The sequence below is a fragment of the Syngnathus leptorhynchus genome, chromosome 20 (assembly GCF_054491065.1).
Source record: "Syngnathus leptorhynchus isolate UIUO chromosome 20, UIUO_Slep, whole genome shotgun sequence".
In the NCBI taxonomy this organism is placed as follows: Eukaryota; Metazoa; Chordata; class Actinopteri; order Syngnathiformes; family Syngnathidae; genus Syngnathus; species Syngnathus leptorhynchus.
This window is the reverse complement of record NC_141214.1, coordinates 652,739-675,156: the sequence shown is the minus strand read 5'-3', so window position 1 is coordinate 675,156 and position 22,418 is coordinate 652,739. Positions and strand designations below refer to the sequence as shown.

The window sequence follows — 22,418 nt, the reverse complement described above, 5'->3', positions numbered from 1 at the left end:
AGCAAGTGTACGACGAGATTGTTTTTTTTTTTTATTTACAGGGATGACCGAGTTCTAGGAAGTGGTTGAGTCCACGACAATTTTTTGGGATGCACTATTTCACCGGTGTTCCTCGTCTAGACGACGACTTTGTTTTTGTTTTTTTAACCTTGGCATATTTGGATGTAGGCGGCCCGGTGGCGCAGTGGGTAGCACGTCCGCCTCACAGTTAGGAGGGTGCGGGTTCGATTCCACCTCCGGCCCTCCCTGTGTGGAGTTTGCATGTTCTCCCCGTGTCCGCGTGGGTTTTCTCCGGGCACTCCAGTTTCCTCCCACATCCCAAAAACATGCTTGATAGGCCGATTGAGCATTCCAAATTGTCCCTAGGTGTGAGTGCGAGTGCGAATGGTTGTTCGTCCTTGTGTGCCCTGCGATTGGTTGGCAACCAGTTCAGGGTGTCCCATGCCTGCTGCCCGATGACGGCTGGGATAGGCTCCAGCATGCCCGCGACCCCCGTGGGGACTAAGCGGTTCAGAAAATGGATGGATGGATGGATATTTGGATGTGCCACTTCCAGAATGTCATGAAAGTGATCGTCTCTGCCGCCTTGAGAATTGAAATCTCATTTGTCACATTGCACAATGTCAAAATAGCCCGATCTTTTCGATCCACAACTTTCCTTGTTTCGACAAAGTCGAGTCGTTGACAATGAGCGGGATAAAATACATTTTATTCAGTGCGCGGTGCTCGCTCGCTCTTCTACGACATGTCTTCCAACGAAGAAAGAAATGGGAAGGGAATGGCCGCACTGGCAATTTGTAAACCGGCTGGCTGGCTAGCTGGCAGTGAAATGAAGCAACAACGCTAGCTCTTGCGCACTCTCGTCATGCCCCGAGGCTACGACAGAACACTAACCCTAACTAATGTTGTTTGTATGGAACAATAACGACGCATAAGAGTGCTACAAAACAAGAAGACGAAAAGAAGCAAAAGCTGGTGGGAATAGCAAATAAAGGTCTCCTTCACAAACACCACAGCGAGTACAAAACAATGACAAGTTAGTTAACAAGTGCTTGAGAAAAATATTGCTTGACACGAAAAGAGAAGGAACAACTATGGATGACTCGGTCCAAGAAATCAAGCCAATGGGACGGGAAGCGCGAGTCTCCATTTGTACAATCCCAAGAAACATTCCCTGTCTTTGAATGACGCCACTGCATGATTGAGAACCAATTCTGATTGTAAGAAAAGCTATACAAAAATAAACGTAGTCATCTCAAAGATTAAAAGACCAAATGCCCCTTTGAAAATTTGCTTAAAATCTCCAAATCGGAGAGGTAATAATGTTTCACAATCTTTGTAGTACCTCTTTTCTTTCCTTACAAACGTGGGGTTTTTTTTGTTTTTTTTTTAGGAGTCCGTCGGACGCTCGGTCGGTCGGTGATTTTGGCAGTAAGTAGAACAGGAGAGGGAATTGGGAAGATTCTTGGGAATTTTCCGGCGACTCTCCCGGTGACCCTTGGGACACGACTTCACGCTCACGGAGGTTAAAGTTCATAGTTAGTCCCTCTGATGCCATCTGGCGCTCTACGTCCAAAGCAGTGCTGTTGGTTGGTTGGCTCAGTGCTGAGGTAAAAAGGATGTGAGGAGGTGGTTGAGAGAGGAAGGAAGGAAGGAAGGAAGGAAGGAAGGAAGGAAGGAAGGAAGGAAGGAAGGAAGGAAGGAAGGAAGGAAGGAAGGAAGGAAGGAAGGAAGGAAGGAAGGAAGGAAGGAAGGAAGGAAGGAAGGAAGGAAGGGTGATGTGGGCAGCTGAGAGATGGGAAAGGGAAATGAATGGGAAGTAGAGGAAAAGAAAAATAATAGAATCAATCAGTGTTTGGACAGCAACAACATCCATCTCGTCGGTCCTAGACTTGATCCCAGAAGTGGATTCAAAGTCTGAATCGGTCTCAAGTAGACATTCCATTACGACGCTATGAAATTCAGCAGCAAAATGTACTGCTCCAAAATGTCCCAAAGAAATAAAAACAGCAAAAAAAAAAGGAAATATATACATACATATACATATATATATATATATATATATATACATATATATATATATATATATATATATATATATATATCGTACTTTACATTTGAATTCCTCTTAGTACCACATCGTAATGAGCTATTGATTTTTTGAAATGATTATTCCGCAGGTGCCCTCAATCGCTTCGGAAAAAACAGACTTTTGAAAAGCCCGGAAAAAGTCCTCAGCGAGCAGGACGCGGCACGTCGACAACCCAGCCGCAAATGCACCATCAATTGAAATGTTGCGTGTTTACATAGCAGCATAGTCAGTCAGCTAAACACTTCCAGACTCCCAGCTCAGATGGCATAAACAGGGCTACAATTAAAGCCACATGGGCACCATTATTCCAAGGGGCTGTGAAATGGGATCTGAGGGAGGACAAAGTTGCCAATGCATTGGCATGCCTTGCAAATAGGAGAAATGAGATGGCCGCGGCTAAACAACGGACTTCATTACAAATCACAGTCAAGTATTTCAATTTGGGCATTTTTTGGACTACTACTTAAGTCATACATATTTTGGGCAAACCCAAAAGTGGCCATTGAAATGAGACCACAATATATTGCTCCATCTTGTTTTGATTGAGAACAAAGGCAAATCGTCGACAGGCCTTGCCTCTTTTCTTAGATTTTTTGTCAGAAGATGCGCTGCTGCAACCAATATGCTACATCATTGTTTTCTTTTTGATGGAGAGTTGCATTCGACTCAGCATTTTTGGAGTTCGTTAAAATCGTGTTTAGTTACACTGGACTGGCGATTTGCTCTATTGCCGGCGGAAGCGAGCAAATATGGGATTGAGCTTTTATTTTAGCCTCTTCAGGTCACATTCCTTTTTTACGTCCTTCCAAATTTTCAACCGTAAATTAGCCTGACTGTCGGTCGGTCGCAGTGCTTTTGAAAAGGAGCTTATCATTTTGTGTAAACGTGAATGTGATGGACACTACTAACCTCCGATGGATGAGCTTGTCTTACTCAGGGGAAATCTCCGTTTCTTGGTGGACAACCACTTTGGTGACAGACATATCTGGGTGTTGTTCTTTTGCTTCTTTTATAGCCTGAGCCAAAGCCTGGAGAAAAGAAACAACCGTCCGTCGTAGAGCTTGCTTGATCAAAGGCGCTCAGCTTGTGGAACAAATGTGTACGCTATATTGCACTTAGCATCATTTACCTTGTCATGATCAATTTCAGTATCTCCAGTAATGACGATCCTCTTCTCAATGCGAGTTTCGGAGATTCCCCCTTTCACCGTCTGCCAAAAGACATTTTAATATCGAGAAAGTTGGAGATGATCGCAGATTTTTTTTTTTTTTTATCCCAAACAAAAGACCGAGTTGAATGGTGCGTGTGACACCGATACCGGGGTTCGATTCTGAATGCGTATTAAAGAGCATCAAGCCTGCACAAAGCATAAAAGAGATGTGCCGATTGTAATGAGAGCGTTGAAATCAATGGAGCGTATGGAGCGCCACACCTTGGTGATCTGGGTGGTAGTGGTGGTGCTGATGGTCTCGGATGTGATGGTCTGGGCGCTCAGCAGCACTCCGGAGTCGCGTTCTGCAAAGTTGTCCACGGGCTGTGGGGGAGACACACATTTTCATTTCAAAAAGCCAAGACATTTGATTCATTCTAATACAGTGACGCAACGCAGTTTGCCTCTTACCTGGGCTGACTCGTATGTAATGGTCTTTGTCTCAGTGTGAACTAATGGGATGTCTTTGTAGGCCACAGTTCCTCGAAGAGAGTTGGTGACATCCGAGATGGTGATTGTCTGGGTCTTCAGCAGCGGAGACTGCAAAATCACAAGTCGAGCTTGCTGAGAAATCCAACAAGAAAGCTTACAGATTTCAACACTTGCGGCCGTACAAAGAGAGTCGCTCGACGCGCAAAAATAATATGGAGTCTCAATTGGTGTCAGAACAAATGATGATGGGATGGAAACATTTCAATCCCAGCGAAGAAAACAATTCATGTGTCAAAAAAAGAAACACTTTTTTTCATGTCGCGCTGTGTAGTTGCTGTAAATGGAAGCAAGTCAGGGGCAGCTTTTCTCACTCAGTCAATTGGAAACACCCCAAAAATCGTTTCAGTCATGATATATTTGAACTTCTTATCAACATGAATCCATCCAATAAAATCAATGCAGGAAAACAATTCAACAAGACGGCTTGATTTCAGTCTCTCGGACTGGCGCCTGACATCATTTGCTCATTGTCTTTATTGGGATGATAAAGCAGATTCCTAAAATATGACAAGTCCTTCTCCTTCTTCTTCTTCTTCTTCCCATTCATGATGGAAAGCGTCCCGCAAACAAAAAAAACCTTGTCATCTTGAATGGGCATGCAAAGAGTCCACCTTTCCAACCCTGGAATGTTGGAGCAATTGTACACAAGTGGGCAATTGGCTGTCAGCACAACAATAAAAAGCCCAAAGTGATTGGCAACAACAAAAGAGAGAGAGAGAGAGAGAGAGAGAGAGAGAGAGAGAGAGAGAGAGAGAGAGAGAGAGAGAGAGAGAGAGAGAGAGAGAGACAGAGAGAGAGAGAGACAGAGAGAGAGACAGAGAGAGAGACAGAGAGAGAGAGAGAGGCAGTGCATGCATAAGGAGGCCTCCAAATGACTCTGAGTAATATCGCCTGTCAGCATTTGCTCAAAGGGCCAGCCATGTAAATATAACCCCCAAAAATTCCAATTTTCAAACACGGCACCATCACATTTCTTGGCTACATCAGCTGAACAAAAATTCATTCTAGTTTGTATGGCAAAAGTATTGGGCCACTTGAATTGTGCGAGTGTCAACTCAGGCTACGTCGGGCCGCCCCTTGCTTCCATTTTGTGAACGAAGGAGTATCCGCAACTCTGTAATGGAAGCAACAAATCTGTTTTGTGTCCTTTTGAGTGATGAATCACATTTCTGGACTTGGCAGTCTGATGGATGAGCTGAGCTGAGCTGAGGCTTGTTGAATGCCAAGAGAACATTACCTGCCAGTCCACAGCGAACTTCAAGTTAGAATGCTTGGCTTGGCCACAGCCGCTCATTCCTTCACAAATTTTGGACTATTCCATGTTGGGAAAGGCAATTTTCATTTGTATTATATATTTACTATAGTTGTAGACTGCCTACATTGTATTCTAAAAGAGCCAATTTTGTGGAAAATATCCAAAAGGCAAGTGGGGCCCAATACGTTTGTTTGTCTTGTGGAATAAGTAGACATTGAATGAGACACAGGTTACAAGCGTGATTATTCCCTTGCAACATCTACTGTTGCTGCAATTGTCCCCATTGATTGAGCGAGTTGCTGTCCAAACATCTCCTTCATACGTACGTATATCATGCAGCCAACATGAGATTGTGACAATAATAATGTGATAGGCTCAAAGCTATATTGCACAACATTGTATTCTTATTCATATGGCGCTTTTGATCTCAACATTTAGCTGGCAACAACTATTTCAAAAGCAATATTTGAATCATTTTTGCTTGGTTCTACTCCTGAGGAAGTCGTGAATACGGCCTTGATTGTCTGCCTCAACTTGGTCCGACGGGAGAATCATGCTCAGTGAAACTAGCTTTGCTTACTACAACAACAACAAAACAGAAAACAAATGGAATTGTTCACACAATTCTGAGGACACCAGATGAACCATTACACTGCGTAATAGCTTTTTTTTTTTTCTCCCCCCAATCACCAATGGCACGATGTGTCCTTAGACACATTTGTAAGATTCAAAACAAATGGCATTTTCACCAAAAATGGATTTTAGTCATTGTAATCATTTCGAGCAATTGTTTCAATCGGCAGCCTTTTTTTTCTCCTGTCAGTGTAAACAGATTGGTAATAGACGTGCCGCAGCTGTTCATGTGGAAATTTCAGAGAGGACAACTAATGATGGTGTCAAGCGTCCACTTTGGGTGTCCGCAATGATCGGCCCATGATGATGGTTTAAGAGCTGATCTGGGTTTGCTGGCAGGAAGAACAAGAGAAAGGTGCAAACAGATCCATCAGCTCCAAACTCCATCCACGCAAGATCAAAACAAAACTGAGGTAGAGTGAGGAAAACACATTGCTGAGGGCAACTTGCACATTTTCAAATAAAAGCCAACCACAGCACGGTCAGAGCCATGGCCAGCAGGCCCGACAGGAAGAAGGACATCCGAGAGTGCCTATAGTGCGTGCGGAGCCTGGACGGGCTGACCTCACCGGCGCTGTCCAAGCGTCTGGCCTCATCTGGCACCCTGATAGCCACTTCCAAAGTCTCACCACAGGCTTGCTCATCTTCCTCCTCCTCGTCTTCGTCTACCCAATGTACCTCACTGTCCTGGTCGTCCAGCAGACAAGCCTGCCTGAACAGAGGCGATTCCCCCGGCGTCGGGGACAAGCTACATGCTCTTACCTTGGCTCCAAACAGCGACTGCCGACCAGGAGAGACAAATAACAATGAACACACACGTGTGGGAAAGGACGCCTCGGCTCAGCTCACAGGAGCACAAAGCAAGTGGACAAGAAAAGAAAATCAAAGTGATGGCACAGAGTGATTCATCTCCAACACATAGTAAATGCCTCTCACTCCTCAAATAAATACCCTTCAGAAGAAAAAACAAAAAAATAATAATCATTAGGCGGTGAAATGAGACTGTCATGCTGCCAAAAGAGGGGGAAAAAAGGACAGGGGGGGGGAGGAAGATTCAAGTAGGCAGCCAAACAAAGTCCAAACCAAAGAAAGCTTAGTTCGGCCCGAATGCACGATTGGAGTCATTTATAGAAGATGAACTCGTCCAATTACTTCCTATAGCTCCTGAGCTGCAGCAAAATTGAACAGAATTTGGTGGTGAGCTTTTGTATTATTCATGTATGTATCTATAAAATAAAAAATAAAAAAAAGACATCACTGGGGATTTGTAGCTCGCCACGCAGTGGCCAAGATTGCTCATTTACATCTTACGTGTCATCATAAGTCCCAAGGTTCTGCAGTAATACCAAACTGATTGCCTCAAGCAATAGTCCCGTTACAACAGAACTTGGAGTGGAGACATCAAAAGAAAATGAGGGGAAGGGTCGGAGAAAGAGACACGGAAAGTTCTAATGGCTTTTTCCCCATTGGTCCTTTTGTCCTTCCAGCTCCAGCCGGGCTCAAGACATGCGAAGAAATCATCTCAGCCGTGCGGCTGGCTCATTGCTCCATGAAGCGAGATGACACGCTGTGCAGCAGCCATCCAAAGAAGAGCAAAGCTAGCTAGCTATTGCAAGGCTATTCAAAGCTTGCTTCTCCAAATACATTTGTCACGGTTTGTTTTGCAAAGCGCCGGCTGCCTTTGCACACATTCCGACTCGTGCCGCTAAAAGCTCGCCCGCTCGAGTCTTTGGTTTTGCAGCCAAGCGCGGCGTGGCGTGGCGGGCGATGTTACAGATGGGATTGTCATTGTTGCTTGTAAGCCTTGGCCTGCTTTTGCCATGCTGGGGTTGGCTGCGTTGACCTTTTGAAGCCTGGGCGCAAATGCAATGCACCTTTTTCCTCCGATGCGCCACACGGCTACGTCGTATGTAAGCCGCTGTGGCACAAGTGCACGCACGTCAAAAAACAACCTGACAAGAGTAGCCCCCTATTACTCATGCAGAAGCAAAAATAAAATGACACAAGCCGACAGCGCCATCAAGTGGATCATCTGTGTACCTGCCAAATCATTCATGAATGAACAACGCACGCACGCACGCACGCACGCACGCACGCACGCACGCACGCACGCACGCACGCACGCACAGCCTTTGGATTGTTTGCAAAGCCCTCGACCTTAACATGCCGCCATGCAAACAACATTTCAAAAACAAATTGTACTTTTGACGGGCAGCCAGGAAGGCTCGATATCACCGACACGATTGAGATTCGAGAATTCATGTCAAATCAAAGAACTACTCCTCATTGAAGACGTTACTTGTTAACCTGACTTTGAAAGGTATGTCATTCACACTAGAAGCATCTTCAGAATGATTTGCTCAGCTCTTCTTGTGCTTTCTTAGCTTCATCTCGAAATACGACAGCAGCATCGCCTATGAAAGGTTATCGTCATCATCCACCGGCAGGCAGGCGGGCGGGCAGGCAGGCAGGCAGACTCACCGCAGGTTGCAGCTGGCCGTTGATGCTCGCTGTGCGGAAAGGCGAGTTGCTGGAAAGACGCTTGTCCCACTCACTGGGTCGCGGCTCCGGTACAGACTCCATGAAACTTCTCTTCAGCTCGCTGATACTTGTGTGGTGACGCATGATCTCCGTCTGGGTCTTATCCACGTCCTTCAAAAAAAAAACAAGCCGTGGTGTTAGGAGAGGAAACGGGAAGGCCATTAAGACAACAACAAACAACACCAAACATCTTGACGATGACACGGGCAAATGATACTTGAGTGTTCCAGACGCAATATGAGGATGGAAAAACAAAAAGCAATCAACCACTGACCAATGGACAAAGAACACGGTCGCACGGTTACAGTCAAAACAAGACAAAGAGAAATCAAGCTACTTGCATCAGAGTCAGAGAGGAAAATGGTGCATGCCAAGCCTTTAGGGTGAAGCTAATTGCACACAAGAAAACAAATATGAAGCAGGCAGAGAAACATAAAGACCACATTCAAGTGTGAACACAAGTGAACGCCATACAAACCTCCAACATTAAATTGCTATGTCTGATATAAATGGTTTCGCCCTCAACTTTCTTAGCTCGTTTCTGCAGAAAACACAAGACATCTGGTTGACAATGGTTCACAAGATCGCATTTGCCTTGCGACGGAAGCCCAAAATCATCCACCGGGAAAAGGATGCAGAAACGTCGGGAAAGGGAGCGCAAATTCCAACAGACTCACTCGCAACAGCATTTGCATGCAAAGCCTGCAGCGGTGCATCGCAAACTGGCCAACACCAGGTTTACTTCAAAATGGAGTCCAACCAATTTGGAGAAAGTGACGGGAGCGGAAATCAGAGCTTATGGCGGCAAATGGGAGTTTGAGCAATGAAGGCAACATTTCCACGCAAACAACTGCAGCCAGTGGAAAGGGTTGAAAAAATGAAGTCGGCGGGCGGCGGGCGCACGGCCATGATGGAAAAAAAGAAAAGCCAGCCCAAACAGTCAAGAAAGAAAAGACGTGGAAGTGTCGCAAGCAGGACCAAAGTGACTTGGCAGATGCGTGCTAACCTTCCTCACTCGCATCATCTCCGTCTGAGGAGAGTGCTGCTCTCCCACCCAGTACCCAGTAGAAAAAAGAAAAGTCACGTTTGTATGACAGTTCTGTCGTTGAAATCATCTGTCCCTCGCCGAAACAAACCTGGTTCTTTTTCTCTCCTTCGCCATTGGCAGCGCTCACAGAGGGGGAACGTCTCCGTTCTCTCCTGGCCGATGGCTGCTGGTACACACACGGCTCGGCTCAGCTCAGCTCAGCTCGCACATGATCACAATCCAGTCCACGCAGCACTTGCAAAAGCCCACGAGTCCTTGGGAGCTAAGTGTGCGCGTGTGTGTGTGTCCTACTGGATGTTGGAGCCCCTCCAATAAACAGAAACAAGATCGCACCGATACCTTCATTTCCGGAGTGGACTCCGGCCTGGGGCTCTGGCTTTTGCTGGATTGGCTTTTGCGACCGTGGCCCTTCAGCTCGGCTTTCCTGTCTACCGAGCGCTGGAACTTGGGCGTGGAGCCGTCGGAGCGCTGGGCCAGGTGAAGGCTGTGCAGCAGAGGCGACGGCGTGTTCTCCCCGGGAGACAGCGGCGACATGATGGGGGCGCTGACCGGGCGGCTGGATTTGTTGCCCGGGGCGGACGCCATAGCTTGAGTGAAAAAAAAAAAACATTTTGGCAATTACAGCGGGTCACAGATGGACAACTTGATCAATAAATAGAGCCTCTACCTCCATCCATACTGCGGGAGTTCCTCTTACTAGACGTGCGCTGGAAAGCCGGAGCCGGTCTGTCAATGAGCGAGCTGGCCTGTTTGGTTTGAGCCTGAGTTCGACCGCTGTAGCGAAATTTGGAGCCCAGAGCCAGAAACTTTTTGGGAGTTGCCACCATCTCCGTGGAGATAAGCCTGCGCGGGCGCAAACTCGGATTATTGAACGACATCGTCGTGATGTCTAAACACCTCGGTAGCATACCTGAAGAAGGTGTGATGCTCTACACACACTTTCCACAGTTTCTTGGCCGCTTTGTAGTTTGGAAGTTTGAAGCCGATAGCGCTCTCATAATGTTCTACCTGATAGAGAAGAGATCTGACCATCGGCCGAAGATCCAATTTGCACAAGCGGCTGGCCGAATGCCGACGGTGTACCTCGGACGGACGTATTTTTATGAAGAAGCTGCTGCGCTTGTACGAGACCTTCAGGACTTTGGGCCAGGGAAAGCGGTTGATCCTCAGCTTGTCTTTATAAACCATCAGACCATTGGAGCAAACTCCCAGCATGATGTCAACACCATCCAGATCCTGAGACAAACATATTTTGTTGAACCTATATGGATTGACATGATCTTTTTTTATGCCTATCAACGTCTGCTAATCCTAAAATTAGGATTTTTTTCTGAAATCCTAAACAGAAGTTTAAACTTGTAGTGTTTGCAAAGAGCCACAAGGGGGCAGCACGTCAGCATGAAATCCCTGGGCTGATGCAAACAGATTGACCTGATTTCTGCTCCAAGATCTGACAAGTCACATGTCTTGCTGTTGTTGGGCCCACACGGGCAGACGTGTTTTTTTTTTCTCTCTCCTATACTACAGCTCGGACTTCCATATCCAGCATCGTACGCTCTCAGACCGTGGAGATCAGCATTTGTTTGTGTTCACCTTGGCAGGGTGGAGGTCAACTCCATACATGGACAGCTTCTTGGCGTTCTCCAGGAACATCATGTCAGCTTGAGCCGGACTCATTGACCTGCAAGACCGAGGCAAAGTCAAAATGACTCTGAATTAAGTCAAGGTGGCACTTTGGAGCACTTGAAAATGCCGTTTGAGCCAATGACTCCAGTTGATGTACGTATGAGCACTTCCTCCGACGGACGGACAGAGCCATTCTTACCGGTAAGTGCGGTGTAGCTCAATCATCTTGTCCTCAAGCTCCTTGGTCTGCCCCTTAACCATCTTCATCTCCTTAGCGTAATCAGCGCCGTGCACCTCGGGGTCATACTCGCCCAGTTCGGACTGCAGAGCGTAGGAGCCCAGCAAGGCCAGGGTGACAAAAGAGCAGGGCAGGCGCCCTTGCAGGATGTCCTTGCGCAGTTGCAGGCACAGGTAATACCTAGAAAATGAGAGGATCAGCAAACCATGGCCAAAAGCTCCAACTTTGGGATCCCCTTTCATTTCACAGAGAAACACCGTTACCATACCTTGTGATGTCCTCCGACAATTGGGCTGGATCCGGAGGGTAGAACTTCACATTGAACGTGAAATCGTAGTTGGCCCCTTATAAAAAAAAAAAAAAAAAGGGACGACACGGTGAGGGGAAGGCCGTTTGGGGCCCCGCACGGAGCTTACCTTGCACCTGCCTGCGGATCTCCTTGGCTAGATCCATCAACGTCTGCCAAAATAAATGAGCCATGTCAACACCGACCGGGTGAGTGCCACAAGTGAATCTGCTTCCCCGTGACATGAACATCCCATATCTTCTGTTGGCAAATGAGTGACACTTTGACGGCGGCTCACCTTCACCTTGGGCGTCTCCCAGATGACCAGCCCGTAATAGTCTCTCTCCAGCAGATTGAGGTGATCGCATACTTTTGTGAACAGCTCCTGGCCCTTGGCATGTTTCTGACAACAAGCAAAAAGAACAAGACACTATTTCAGCTACCAGCCAGTTATTTCATGCGCATGGGGCTCAGGGGAACCGTGTCCTTGCCCAAAGGACCGCTAACAACTTTCAGCAGGTGCTTAGCGAACGACAGATGTTTTTCCTTCTAAAAAATAGCACACGACACGTCACGTTGTCGTCTCTGCCTTTCTATCAACTCTTTGTTAGATTTACGTATGATTTAGTCATAAAGTGGGACCTTGACCCATGAAAAGATGAGAGAAAAAATAATGCCATTCTTACATCCAGTTGACACTCATAGAGAGTGTCGTCCAGCAGGGTGACTTTAACTTGCATGGTTTTGGGCCGACGTGGAGCTTTGGGAGTTTTGGATTCCTCCTCCTCCTCTTCTTCTTTCTCTTGGTTACTGCTGCCTTCAGAAGCGTCGTCCTTCCGCTCCTCGTCTTTCTCCAGCGTAGCCGCCTCTGCTTTCTCCTTGTTGAGCGCTTTGTCTATTCCAGCCTCCCGCTCCTCGCCTTCTTTCTCCTCTACTTGGGCAGCCTGATGATTTGATTGGAAAACAAAAAACAAATACAGTTTCTAATGAGGGCGGATGAATTGGGGCAGGGTATCTAATAAAAAGGTGTTCACGCGTCCTAACCTGGGCCTCAGCGCTGCTAAGAGAGTGCTGATCATGGGCCACCTCTCCCTCAATCTTCAGCTCAGGTTCAGGGTCAGCAATGGGGGCCTTTGCCTCTTCTTCCTCCTTCTCCTCGCTCTCACACTGCGAGCGTCTCTTCAGGAAGGAGGAGAAGAGGCGGGAGAGGCCGCGGCCGCCGGCAGAGTTGCGGTTGCGGGGCCGGAGGTGCTCGTCTTCGGGAGAGGCCGGCTTGGCGTCCCCGCCGGCCTCCTCTTGCTGCCTCGGCTTCTTCTGGTGACTCTCTGCTTCGTCTGTTGTCATGGTGACCGCTGTGACACACAATAATGACCGGGAATATCATATGAATGAAGCAAGCGAGCAAATCCACCTGCCCTGTTCTGAGCAGCCATTTTGTTGTCAACTAAATAGCACGTGACGCTCGCTCAGGGCAAATGCAATTTGTTAATGAAGACAGTGATGCTCGAAAAAGCCAGAGCTGGCTCTTTGTTCCGTGATAATGCTCTTCTCCAATGACGCAAAATAGGACGCTTGGATAAAAAGCGGAGCCGTCCAATCAATTGCAGGCAGGAAAAGTGTGTTCTCTTGGTATTCCATCAATCAGTCACTCACGTCACGGGTGGTGCTGGTTGCCTGCAGTGCTGCTGAGTTTTCGCTGCCACAGCCGCACAAGTGCTGACACGGCAGAGACAATGAGAGTGTGGGCTCCAAAGCACCACGTGGACCCAGATAAAAACAGCATGTTCTCATGGCTGAGTGTTCAGTCAGCATGTGCCGCATGCGGCCGGCCGAGCTGACTGTGTGCACTTTTTAGTCCGGGGCAGCGCTGCTGATTTTATTTTATTTTTTTCTCTGACAAATCAATTTTCAATATGTGCTAAATGGCCATTCTGGATGTGGGTAGGAGGACATAAAACATAATTGCAAAAAATAAAAAAGAATGACATAATATTTCTATTGGTCGGCCTATTTAAAAAAAAAAAAAAAAAAAAGATTAGGCTACCCTTAATAGAAATATACACAGTCTCCTGTGGTGGTATTGTATCATCAGGGAATCAAATTGTAATCAGTAGATCGCTCGAAATGTAGAATCAGAAAAAAGAGAAAGTCCAGATGTCAGGCTGAGACCTCAACTTGGTCAGCTGCTTTAAGAACACATGGAGCAAACTCTTCGGCACAAGGCAAAATTTGGACCATCCCAGGCTTAATGTTCAAATCACCTTAAAGTTTGTACTGCACATTGGAATTCAGAAACATCATTGTTGAAATCAAAACATTTGAAGATGGTTTCAAAGTTTCAACTTCAAAATTTTTCTTCATATCCAAGAAGGTTTGATTTGAATGATCAGGAATGCCTTTGTGAAAAGGGCAGCTTTGATGCCTGCCTGCATCCATGCCTGCCTGCATGCATGCATGCTAGCCTGAGTCGGAGCGCTGAACGTGAGCTTAAAAACAGAAAGCGGCTTTAGAATTAATCGGGCCCTGTGTGGGATTAAAGGACACTGCTCTGACGTGGAGTGCAGCCGTCCCTCCGTCCGTCTCTCCGTCCTCCCCGCCACCCACACAAGCTACGGAGAAAATCCAGAACCTAGCCTGACCCACATGAAATCCAAGGCAGCAAACATCTTGTATACATTGGAATATAGAATGTTTGGACAGACAATTTGGGCCCAAAACTTGCAACGTAGACTCCAAAAGGCAGTGGCCAAATGGAGAGAGACATCACACTCCGTTTTGTTCACTCCAGTCACAACAAACGAATCACTGTCCTCCGAGTGCGAGATGAAACAAACATGCGGAAAGAGAGACATATCGAATTGGAGCTGAAAACAACTGCTTGAAAACAATTGACTGACTTGCTGGAAGGAGAATAGAGGTCTGGAATGTTAGTTGACATGTGAGAATTTGCAACTGGTTCTCAAAAGACTTTTCAAATGGATTTTGTGTTTTATTGGAGCTTCTGCACATGTACGTTCATGAGCTTTGCCTTACCACCACCAGGGGGCAGGTGAGATGCTTTTTTTCTTTGCTGTCACATCATTCATTTCGAGTCGTTTCCATGGACAACAGTGACAATGTCTATCTGTGAATGTGTCATTGTACAGTCAATTTACTGGCAACAACCACTGATCATCATTCATTTGAAAATGGCAACACAAAGTGGGATGCATGCATTCATTAGTGGTGGATTTCATGTTCTGGCGAACCTAGTTGTATGTTTACGAACAAACTCCTAAACTCTTCAATCAAACTCTTTCTTACTACAGCACTACGGAACTAAATGTCTATTTGAATTATTAAGAGGAGAAAGGAAACTTTTTCCAATCTATTGAAGATGCTCAAATGACATATTAAGGTGCAAACGTGAAGTGGATGGTTGAAGAAGACAGGTGGAAGGAAGGATGGAAGCAAGGAAGCCACGGGGAGAAAAGCCACACAAGAAAATCCATTTGAATTCAATAACAGTCACAGGCGGCTCCTGCTGTATATTGGCGTTTTGGCTATTATTTGCCTTCTAATTTTAGACATCGAAAACACAATTACGAAACCTGCCATTTCTTTTTTTAGGCGGCCCAACCATTGAATCACATCTGCTCATGTGCACACTCGTAACTGCATTTGTGACTAAGAGCCGCGCACGGGTCAAAAGAAGCCCAAAAACAATCATGCAAATCAAACACGGGATTTTACCGACATATGCAATGTTTCAAAGCATACTCAAATCAAACAAAAGAGCTCGTTTTGCAGTCACAAACAATTCAAGGGGCGGTGGGTGCACCTGTCTGCAAATGGCGCTGAATGTGGTGGTGGTGGTGGGGGGGGGGATGTCAACAAATTGTCTGCCTTTAAGCTCGCGGAGATGTGGAAATTCACTCACCGGCTCAGCTCTGATCATCCAGCAGAAAATAACCACGTCAGTTGTTGCAAATGATAGATCCCTGATAGATTTGTACAATTAGCCAAGTAGTGATTCATCCAGCAGCTTGCAGCTTGCAATGTGTTTAGGTACGAGAGCGAGCGATGAGTGAGGGGGGAAAGTGCTTTGCCCTCTGCTGAGTCTTACAGGCACTAGAGCAGCCTAAGCCGCTGTGGAAAGATGGGCAACTTCAGCGCTGTTGGAGGGGAAAGCCTTTTTCAGCACTGCGACTTGGTTGGTGGGGGTACATAAGACCACCTAACCTGATGAATCCACGCGGACCATGTGGACAAAATATGAGCTTTTAATAGATTTGATTGAGCAGCTGCCAATGTCATGCACATTCTACCTGTGCAAAACAATAGCCAAGAAAACTCCACCCATGTTAAATTTGAAAAAAGGATTTTAGTTTATATACGCTCTCGTTGCAAATTGCACATTGTCAAAAAGTAATGGTGAAAAAAAATGAATAAATATCTTGTTTTCGTGTTTTTTGATTACTTTGTCTCCATGAAGCCAACCAAATCACAACCTGTTGTGATCATCAAGCCTATAAGTCAAGACCCGGGGTTACAATAGAGCAACTATCAGAGGAGGGTGGGGTGGGGTGGCGTGGGGTGGTGGGGGCGCTATGTAACGAAGCAAGTGTATTTGCCAATGGTAGGAGCAAAGTGAAAAGCAAAAGCACCAATCGCCGTCCTTTGTCTTGCTGGTTTTTGGTGGAGCTTTATCATCTGTAACCAAGGATACTGATGATCCCCGACTCGTAAAAATCAATACATCCATTTTCCCTTGGGACTGCATGAGGGGAAAGGGAGGGAGGGAGGGAGCGACTCATTTCAATACATTCATGAGAACGAGGCTGCTTGATGATTTGATTCCAGGGAGTCAATCTATTTATTATTTAACAGTCTGTGTGAGGATCCTAGCTATGATTGTGTTTGGACTGCATTGGTTATATAATGCAATATGGTTGCCTAGTGAGAGCTCGCTAAACATCATTCATGGTATCTCTCTCATACTACATGAGGTGAAAATAATCAGTATATTTACACAGGTTGAAAAATGTTCCAAGTGATTTTCTTCATCACGGAGAATCGGAAATCGGGTAATTTCTTGCATCCATTTAATAACATGGCTCTCCCTATGCAGTGCACACGCACACGCACACATTTTAATCCTCCTGGGATTTATTGTTAAGCATGCTTGGGTCTCTTGAAAAGCAACTTATAAATCCATCCATGTTCAATAGTGCTTATCCTAACTAAGTTAGCGCAACTCTATCCTAGCTGATCATGCACAAGATGAGGGGTAGACCCTCGAATAATTCATACATATATACCATTTTAAAATACAGTACAAATATTTGACATGATGGATTTAACACCGTCTAAATCCAGAAATACTTCATAAAGGGGTCAAAACATTCCCTTAAAGTTTGAGCTTGCTCAGCATTTCCATCCAAACTAAAGCCTAACACACACGATGAGCTGAGCTGCTTTTTTGATTCAGCACAAAGGAGACGTATGGTAGGAGTGGCCCGCCTTCTTTCAGTCTGCCTGTCTGTAATTGGCATATCTAAGCCACTTTTGTCTGGGGACTGCTATTTTCAGAACAACACATCAGCAGATTGTACAGTTTGGCTTTCTTTCCACATTTATACACTGCACCCCCATCCCATGCATCCCCCATCCCATGCATCCCATGCATCCCATGTATCCCATCCCAGCACAAAAGGCCACCATTTGCCCTCAGCCTATCCCCGCTTGGCTATCATGGCAGGTCCCCCCCCCCTCCCAGTGTCAGAAGCAGGTGCTGAGCCAGATTGTCTGCCGAGATGAAGTGACAGCAGCCCCCTGGGGGGAGGATGCTACTTCCACATTAACGCTCAAGACCATATTCAAGGGAGAATGTCATATGGAGAGTACAGTCTACAAATGATTTGCAAATTCTACACAGCAATCATAGAGGCATAATAATAATAATAAAGTTACCCAAAACGACAAGTTTAGCCCATGATGCAAGTAAACCATCAGGCTATTAGAATAACTTAACAGGAGTGATGAGTCAAAAAGCCCATCATGGTAATGATCTCGCGTCAAGTAAACCACTCTGGTATTTTGCGAGATCAGCTGAACCGGCATCAATGCAGAAAGCTCCAAGTCAAGAAGTGCCTAAACATATGAATCCGTGCTACACTATAGTGGCTAAACATGATGTCATATGGTGATGAGAATCCATTGGAAATGAGACCACCTGCTCAGTTATTTCATCCATATTGCTCTCTGCTACCACCTGCTGGACACATTTGCTACAGCATAAACGCCAACTGCACTGCAACACACATGGCTTGCTCAAATAGTCCAACTAAAAGCAAGGCATGCCAGCTGAATGCAAAAAGCAAAATAATGGCAATGCAAGATTTGAAATATGAGCTTGCACTCTGTTAGAAGTATTGGAAAACAACAAGTGTGCAACAACCGACTCAATAATTGATGATTGTCTTTTACTCACCAGTTTGCCAGAGGGAGAATTTTAGATGTCATCGTCGCCAGGCAGGCAGGCAGGCAGCATATCAGAAAAGAATGTGAATAAGCAAGGTTATCGGATCTGCTCAACAACGGATTGGAGCAAATTGAATCATTTCTTTACCGGGGAACAAAACAATAAGTTGCATCGCACTTCAATCATGGAAGCAGTTTTGCTTGGAGAAGTCCATGTTTACGATGTTTGCAGTGCCTTCTCCGAGATTAGCAGAAATGCAGCGTGGGAGTTAAACGGACCGGGAAGTTCTGCAGGCAAAACTGTGTGGGCCTGCCTCAACAGCTTCTCACAGACATGACTTGAGATTTTACTAGCCATGGCGCAGCAGCATCGCACGTAGCAGCCCTATCATTTGGACCCATTTGGGCTCTTTGCAGGATTGGACAACATCATGGACAACATCATGGACAACATTGAATCTTTTTAATTGGCTAACAGGAATACTGTAAAGGTGACCAACATCAAAATTGAACATTAAGATGCAGAATTACATTTTAGACAGTGTATGGCTTTGACACATAAGTTCCGCTGCAAATGATTCTTATTCTTCACAATAACTGTCAGCCAAAAGTCAAATGTAATGAAAAAAATGGTAGAGTTTATTCACCTGTATTCTTGTGCAGTTATGCTGGAACTCACTGTGCAGGCTCCATTCTCTCACCTCCACGCACTTCCACGCACGTCCACGCACCCTAATTGCGCGTGGCGTGGGAGTGGTCGGCGCAGTTCGGACACTGCTGGCTGCGTCAAGCTAGCATGAACACCGGAAACACCTTCAAAATACACAGCAGCTAGCGTAAAGTTGATCTTCTGCAATCGCACAATGTGGGACAACGTCTCCATCATGTGGACATGCATCGTTAGTAACCTGCACGATCGTGCTGGCGGCCAGGCAGGCAGGCAGCCACGCAGGCGGGCAGCCACGCAGGCGGGCAGCCACGCAGGCAGGCAGCCACGCAGCCACGCAGCCAGGCAGGCAGCCACGCAGCCAGGCAGCCACGCAGCCACGCAGGCAGGCAGCCAGCCACGCAGGCAGCCAGCCACGCAGCCAGGCAGATGAGGCGATCGCACTGCAGCAAAGCTAGCAGACAGCAGCACGATCCACCGTAACGAAGTCAATTCACAGTGGTTTGTTTTTATGCACCAAATCCCCCCCTGTGGTCACAAAGGGAATAGCGCGCGCGTAGCTGGGATGGCGATTCGAGGTAACCAAGTCGAAAAACGGAGTTGAACTGAACTCGAGTATTTTTCACTGAAACATTTTTCAAACATCTGAGCAACACTCAGCGTTTCTATAAAAATAGACTTTGTTTATTGGAAAAAAGACAAAAGTGCAACAGACAAGAAGTCATTCGTATCTTCGTCAGGTGGTTACAGTGGAAAAACTAAAACAATACAATAGCGTTAAACATAACTTAGAGTACAAAACTGTACACAGTCTCAAAGAATTCACACTTGTACACTATGTATTCGCTTGCTGCCAAAATTGTCGAAATAATGAAGTTGTATCAGCAATCGCCGAGTCACGCTACAAGTTCCTTTTTAGACTAGTCAGTATACAAAAGCCAAATGTATTTTCATGATGTCGATTTGGCAACAATGTCTGAATCTAAAACATGTTTTTTTTTTCTTCCCCTATATGCATATAACATCAAGTAGGTATTAAGGGTTATATGTGGACACCCTCACTCCGTCTATCAGCATCTCCACATTCTTGTGGCTTTTTGTCAATGACAATTTCTCATTGGGCACATCAATACAAACTTGCACACCAACTTGTCTCGATGGGGGCCAGAAATTGGCCAATGGTTGAAAAAAGTGGTCAATAATACAGGCGACAATATCGCTTTGGTTGATTCACACTCACATTGGCGTCGTCACTGAACCCGTGCGGCTTGCGCAATCGTTTTCCTTTGGGCCACAGTGGCAACTATTTCGCGAGGGATACAATAATTTGGACTCGTTTGTACCTTTCGCTTTCTTCTTCTTCTTCTTCCAAACTGAAAAGTGTCAATAAGATACGTATTACCTTGACATTTGAATCGGGTCTGTGGACACTTTCGAGAAGAATTGCTCAACAAAATTTACAGCGATGGCAAATGTCCGCCTTTGGATGAAATGGCGTGTTTGTAGTGGTCAAATTGGGGCGGCGGTCAGGTCAAGGCTGTCTAAAAGTATCACACGTTGTGCTCGTAGTCACCGATCATCCTCCGTGTGTTGGAGGCCAGGAAGATGTCATTGTCTCTCGGGCAGTCAAAGTGGCAGGAGCAAGTCTTGATGAACATCATCTTTTTCCTGAAGACGTCCCCTTCGGGACAGCGGAACTCCACCTCGGCGGTGACGCTGGTGTGAGGCGTGCAGCAGCGGTTGTCGGTACAAACGCCGCAGAACTTGGGTTTGTACGACCTGGTGCTGGTGCAGCCCGACAACTCAAAGCGCATCCCTTTCTGGGCCTTTGGTGTCCGCACGCATTTCTTGCCGCGCTGAGGGGGAAAATAGTCAAATCAATCCATGGTCTGTATTTTAAAAAAAAAGAAGAAGCAATCAAGCTCCCAAACCTTAATTTCTTTCTCCTGCTGGCTCTCGCAGGGTCGGAGCATACAGACCCTGGTCTGTCTTTCCAGCTGACAGCGCCCGTTGTCGTTGGTGATGCGGGACGAGACGCCCATGCCGCAGGTGGCCGAGCACTCGCTCCACTCTGTCGTCTGGACAATGCAGTTATCTCGGGGACTTTCGGCTTCCGGACCTTGAAGGGAAACCTCTCTGAAGCCTGCCGCCGGTTTGGAGGAGGGCAAGGGATGCATTTGAGAAGCTCCTGCCAGGACAGAGGCGCACGGGCCGGGCCGTTTAACACCGTGGCTCATTTCACCGAGCCATGTGATCAAGTCGCTACTGACCGCCCACGACTGACTGATAGAGGTGGTCCTGAGGTGTCTGCTCACACAGCCACTCCTCGCAGCACTTTCCCGGGATGTGGATGCGGCGAGGGTACGGACAGTCGGGGGTCGCAAAGCGGACGTTGCCAGGGCACGTGGGCACGCATCCGATTTCGCCGTTCATACACACGCACTGGTGTTTACAGCTCGGCTGGAAGGACTCGCCGCTGCGGTAGATGACGCCGCCCAGGTCGCACGATTGACCCTCTTGAGCTGGGGACAAACAATCGAGAAATAATGAAGCAGGTTTCAGAGAAAGCGTTCACCAACTTCACAGTACCATATTTACCACAATGATACATATGAAAAGGATTGCGTGCGCCCAACAAAAACAAAAAAAAAGGCTGAGAGAGACTCATTGTGGCTTAAAACTCCTCCGGCAGGATTTGTAGACTAAGCAGCGAGCGGCCCTTGTCAACAAATGTCCGCAGTCCCGAAAAGTGTTAGCTACCCATGCAGATGCCCGTGTCGGTGTCGCTCAGCAGTGCGTAGTCACAGTAGAGCTCCTTGTGGTGGTCGCAGGGCTCCAGCAGGTTGCACGGCTCCCCCAGCTGCCTGGCACACACTTTACAGCAAGCGCAGCCATCCAGCACCAAGCTGGTGCCCATTGGGCAGGGAGGGGGCTCGGAGGGGCAGGCGCAGGGCTGCTGCGAGCATTCCTGGGCCCCTGTCTGCCACAATCAACAATCAAGCACAAAAGAAAACGGATTAGCAATAAATCATCCAAATGTTCATTCAGCTCTCGGCTCTAACTTATGTTGTGGCTACTGACGTGACAGAAACTAATGCTGGACGTTCCATTGAAAATAGCTGCAAATATAACAACTTTAAAAAGAAAACGTCCACAAGAGGGCGACATCACACCGCACTCACGTTGCTTTCAATGTTTACAGTATTTCTACTCCACTATTGACATACACAATGGAAATGATATCATTTATTTATTTGTAAGATTCCAAGAGCAGGTGCTTTCCGTGTCAATGGAAATCATTCCAAATCCACTTCCTATGACTCATTGCTGGCTGGTAAGTGACAACAAATGAAAAACAGACTTACCCATGAGGAGACAATGAGCAGAAGAAGGGAGAAGATTGCTGAAGCTTCCGCAGACATGATTGTTCATTCACAAAGTGCTCTTCACTCTGTTGGATTGGTTCGGTTCTTGTGGCAAGAGTCTGGGCGGCCGAGCGGCTCTTGTTTACGCTCCTTAGCTGACTGATGAAAGGATGGTGTGGGACTCCGGCTTAAATACCAGCCCAGTGGGTGTAGCCAGAGGAACACGAGCCCATGCCACTCTGCGCCCAGAGGTGAAAACATTCTGATTCAAAACTTTGACATGGCTGTTAGTTCCAATGGGCGGGTTCGGGGTGGACCAAAAGTGTGCCAGCTGCAGAAAGCAGCAAAGGCATGAGAAGGCTCTCTCTCTCTCTCTCTCTCTCTCTCTCTCTCATCCATGCTTCCTGACGACAACTCCAGAGAGGGAGAAAAACAGCATGACTTCGGATGGCAATGTTCTTGCTTGCAGAGGATGAAAAATGATGTCATGAGGCGAGGTGATG

At 46.7% G+C, this 22,418-nt stretch overlaps 2 protein-coding genes across 3 annotated transcripts; both read right to left on the bottom strand.

Moving 5' to 3' along the window:
* Positions 1-699: 699 nt before the first annotated feature.
* epb41a (erythrocyte membrane protein band 4.1a) lies at positions 700-18,071 on the bottom strand. 2 transcript variants are annotated; one of them, XM_085901296.1, is made up of 20 exons: positions 18,032-18,071; positions 12,466-12,755; positions 12,108-12,365; positions 11,720-11,824; positions 11,552-11,594; positions 11,404-11,479; positions 11,097-11,315; positions 10,865-10,952; positions 10,355-10,507; positions 10,182-10,279; positions 9,939-10,114; positions 9,611-9,858; positions 9,360-9,437; positions 9,230-9,265; positions 8,164-8,334; positions 3,714-3,842; positions 3,525-3,626; positions 3,222-3,302; positions 3,002-3,120; positions 700-1,788 (listed from the first exon to the last, which is right to left on the bottom strand). In XM_085901296.1, the coding sequence occupies exons 1-19, from the start codon at positions 18,054-18,056 to the stop codon at positions 3,022-3,024; spliced, it is 2,475 nt and encodes an 824-aa protein (XP_085757422.1). In that variant the 5' UTR covers positions 18,057-18,071; the 3' UTR covers positions 700-1,788; positions 3,002-3,021. The 2 variants fall into 2 exon arrangements, with proteins under 2 accessions (XP_085757422.1, XP_085757423.1); XM_085901297.1 differs by having other exon boundaries at positions 9,360-9,434.
* Positions 18,072-19,238: 1,167 nt separating this feature from the next.
* On the bottom strand, positions 19,239-22,088 carry ccn2b (cellular communication network factor 2b). Its single transcript, XM_085901303.1, has 5 exons — positions 21,916-22,088; positions 21,311-21,530; positions 20,821-21,072; positions 20,482-20,738; positions 19,239-20,406 (listed from the first exon to the last, which is right to left on the bottom strand). The coding sequence occupies exons 1-5, from the start codon at positions 21,970-21,972 to the stop codon at positions 20,101-20,103; spliced, it is 1,092 nt and encodes a 363-aa protein (XP_085757429.1). The 5' UTR covers positions 21,973-22,088; the 3' UTR covers positions 19,239-20,100.
* Positions 22,089-22,418: the final 330 nt, after the last annotated feature.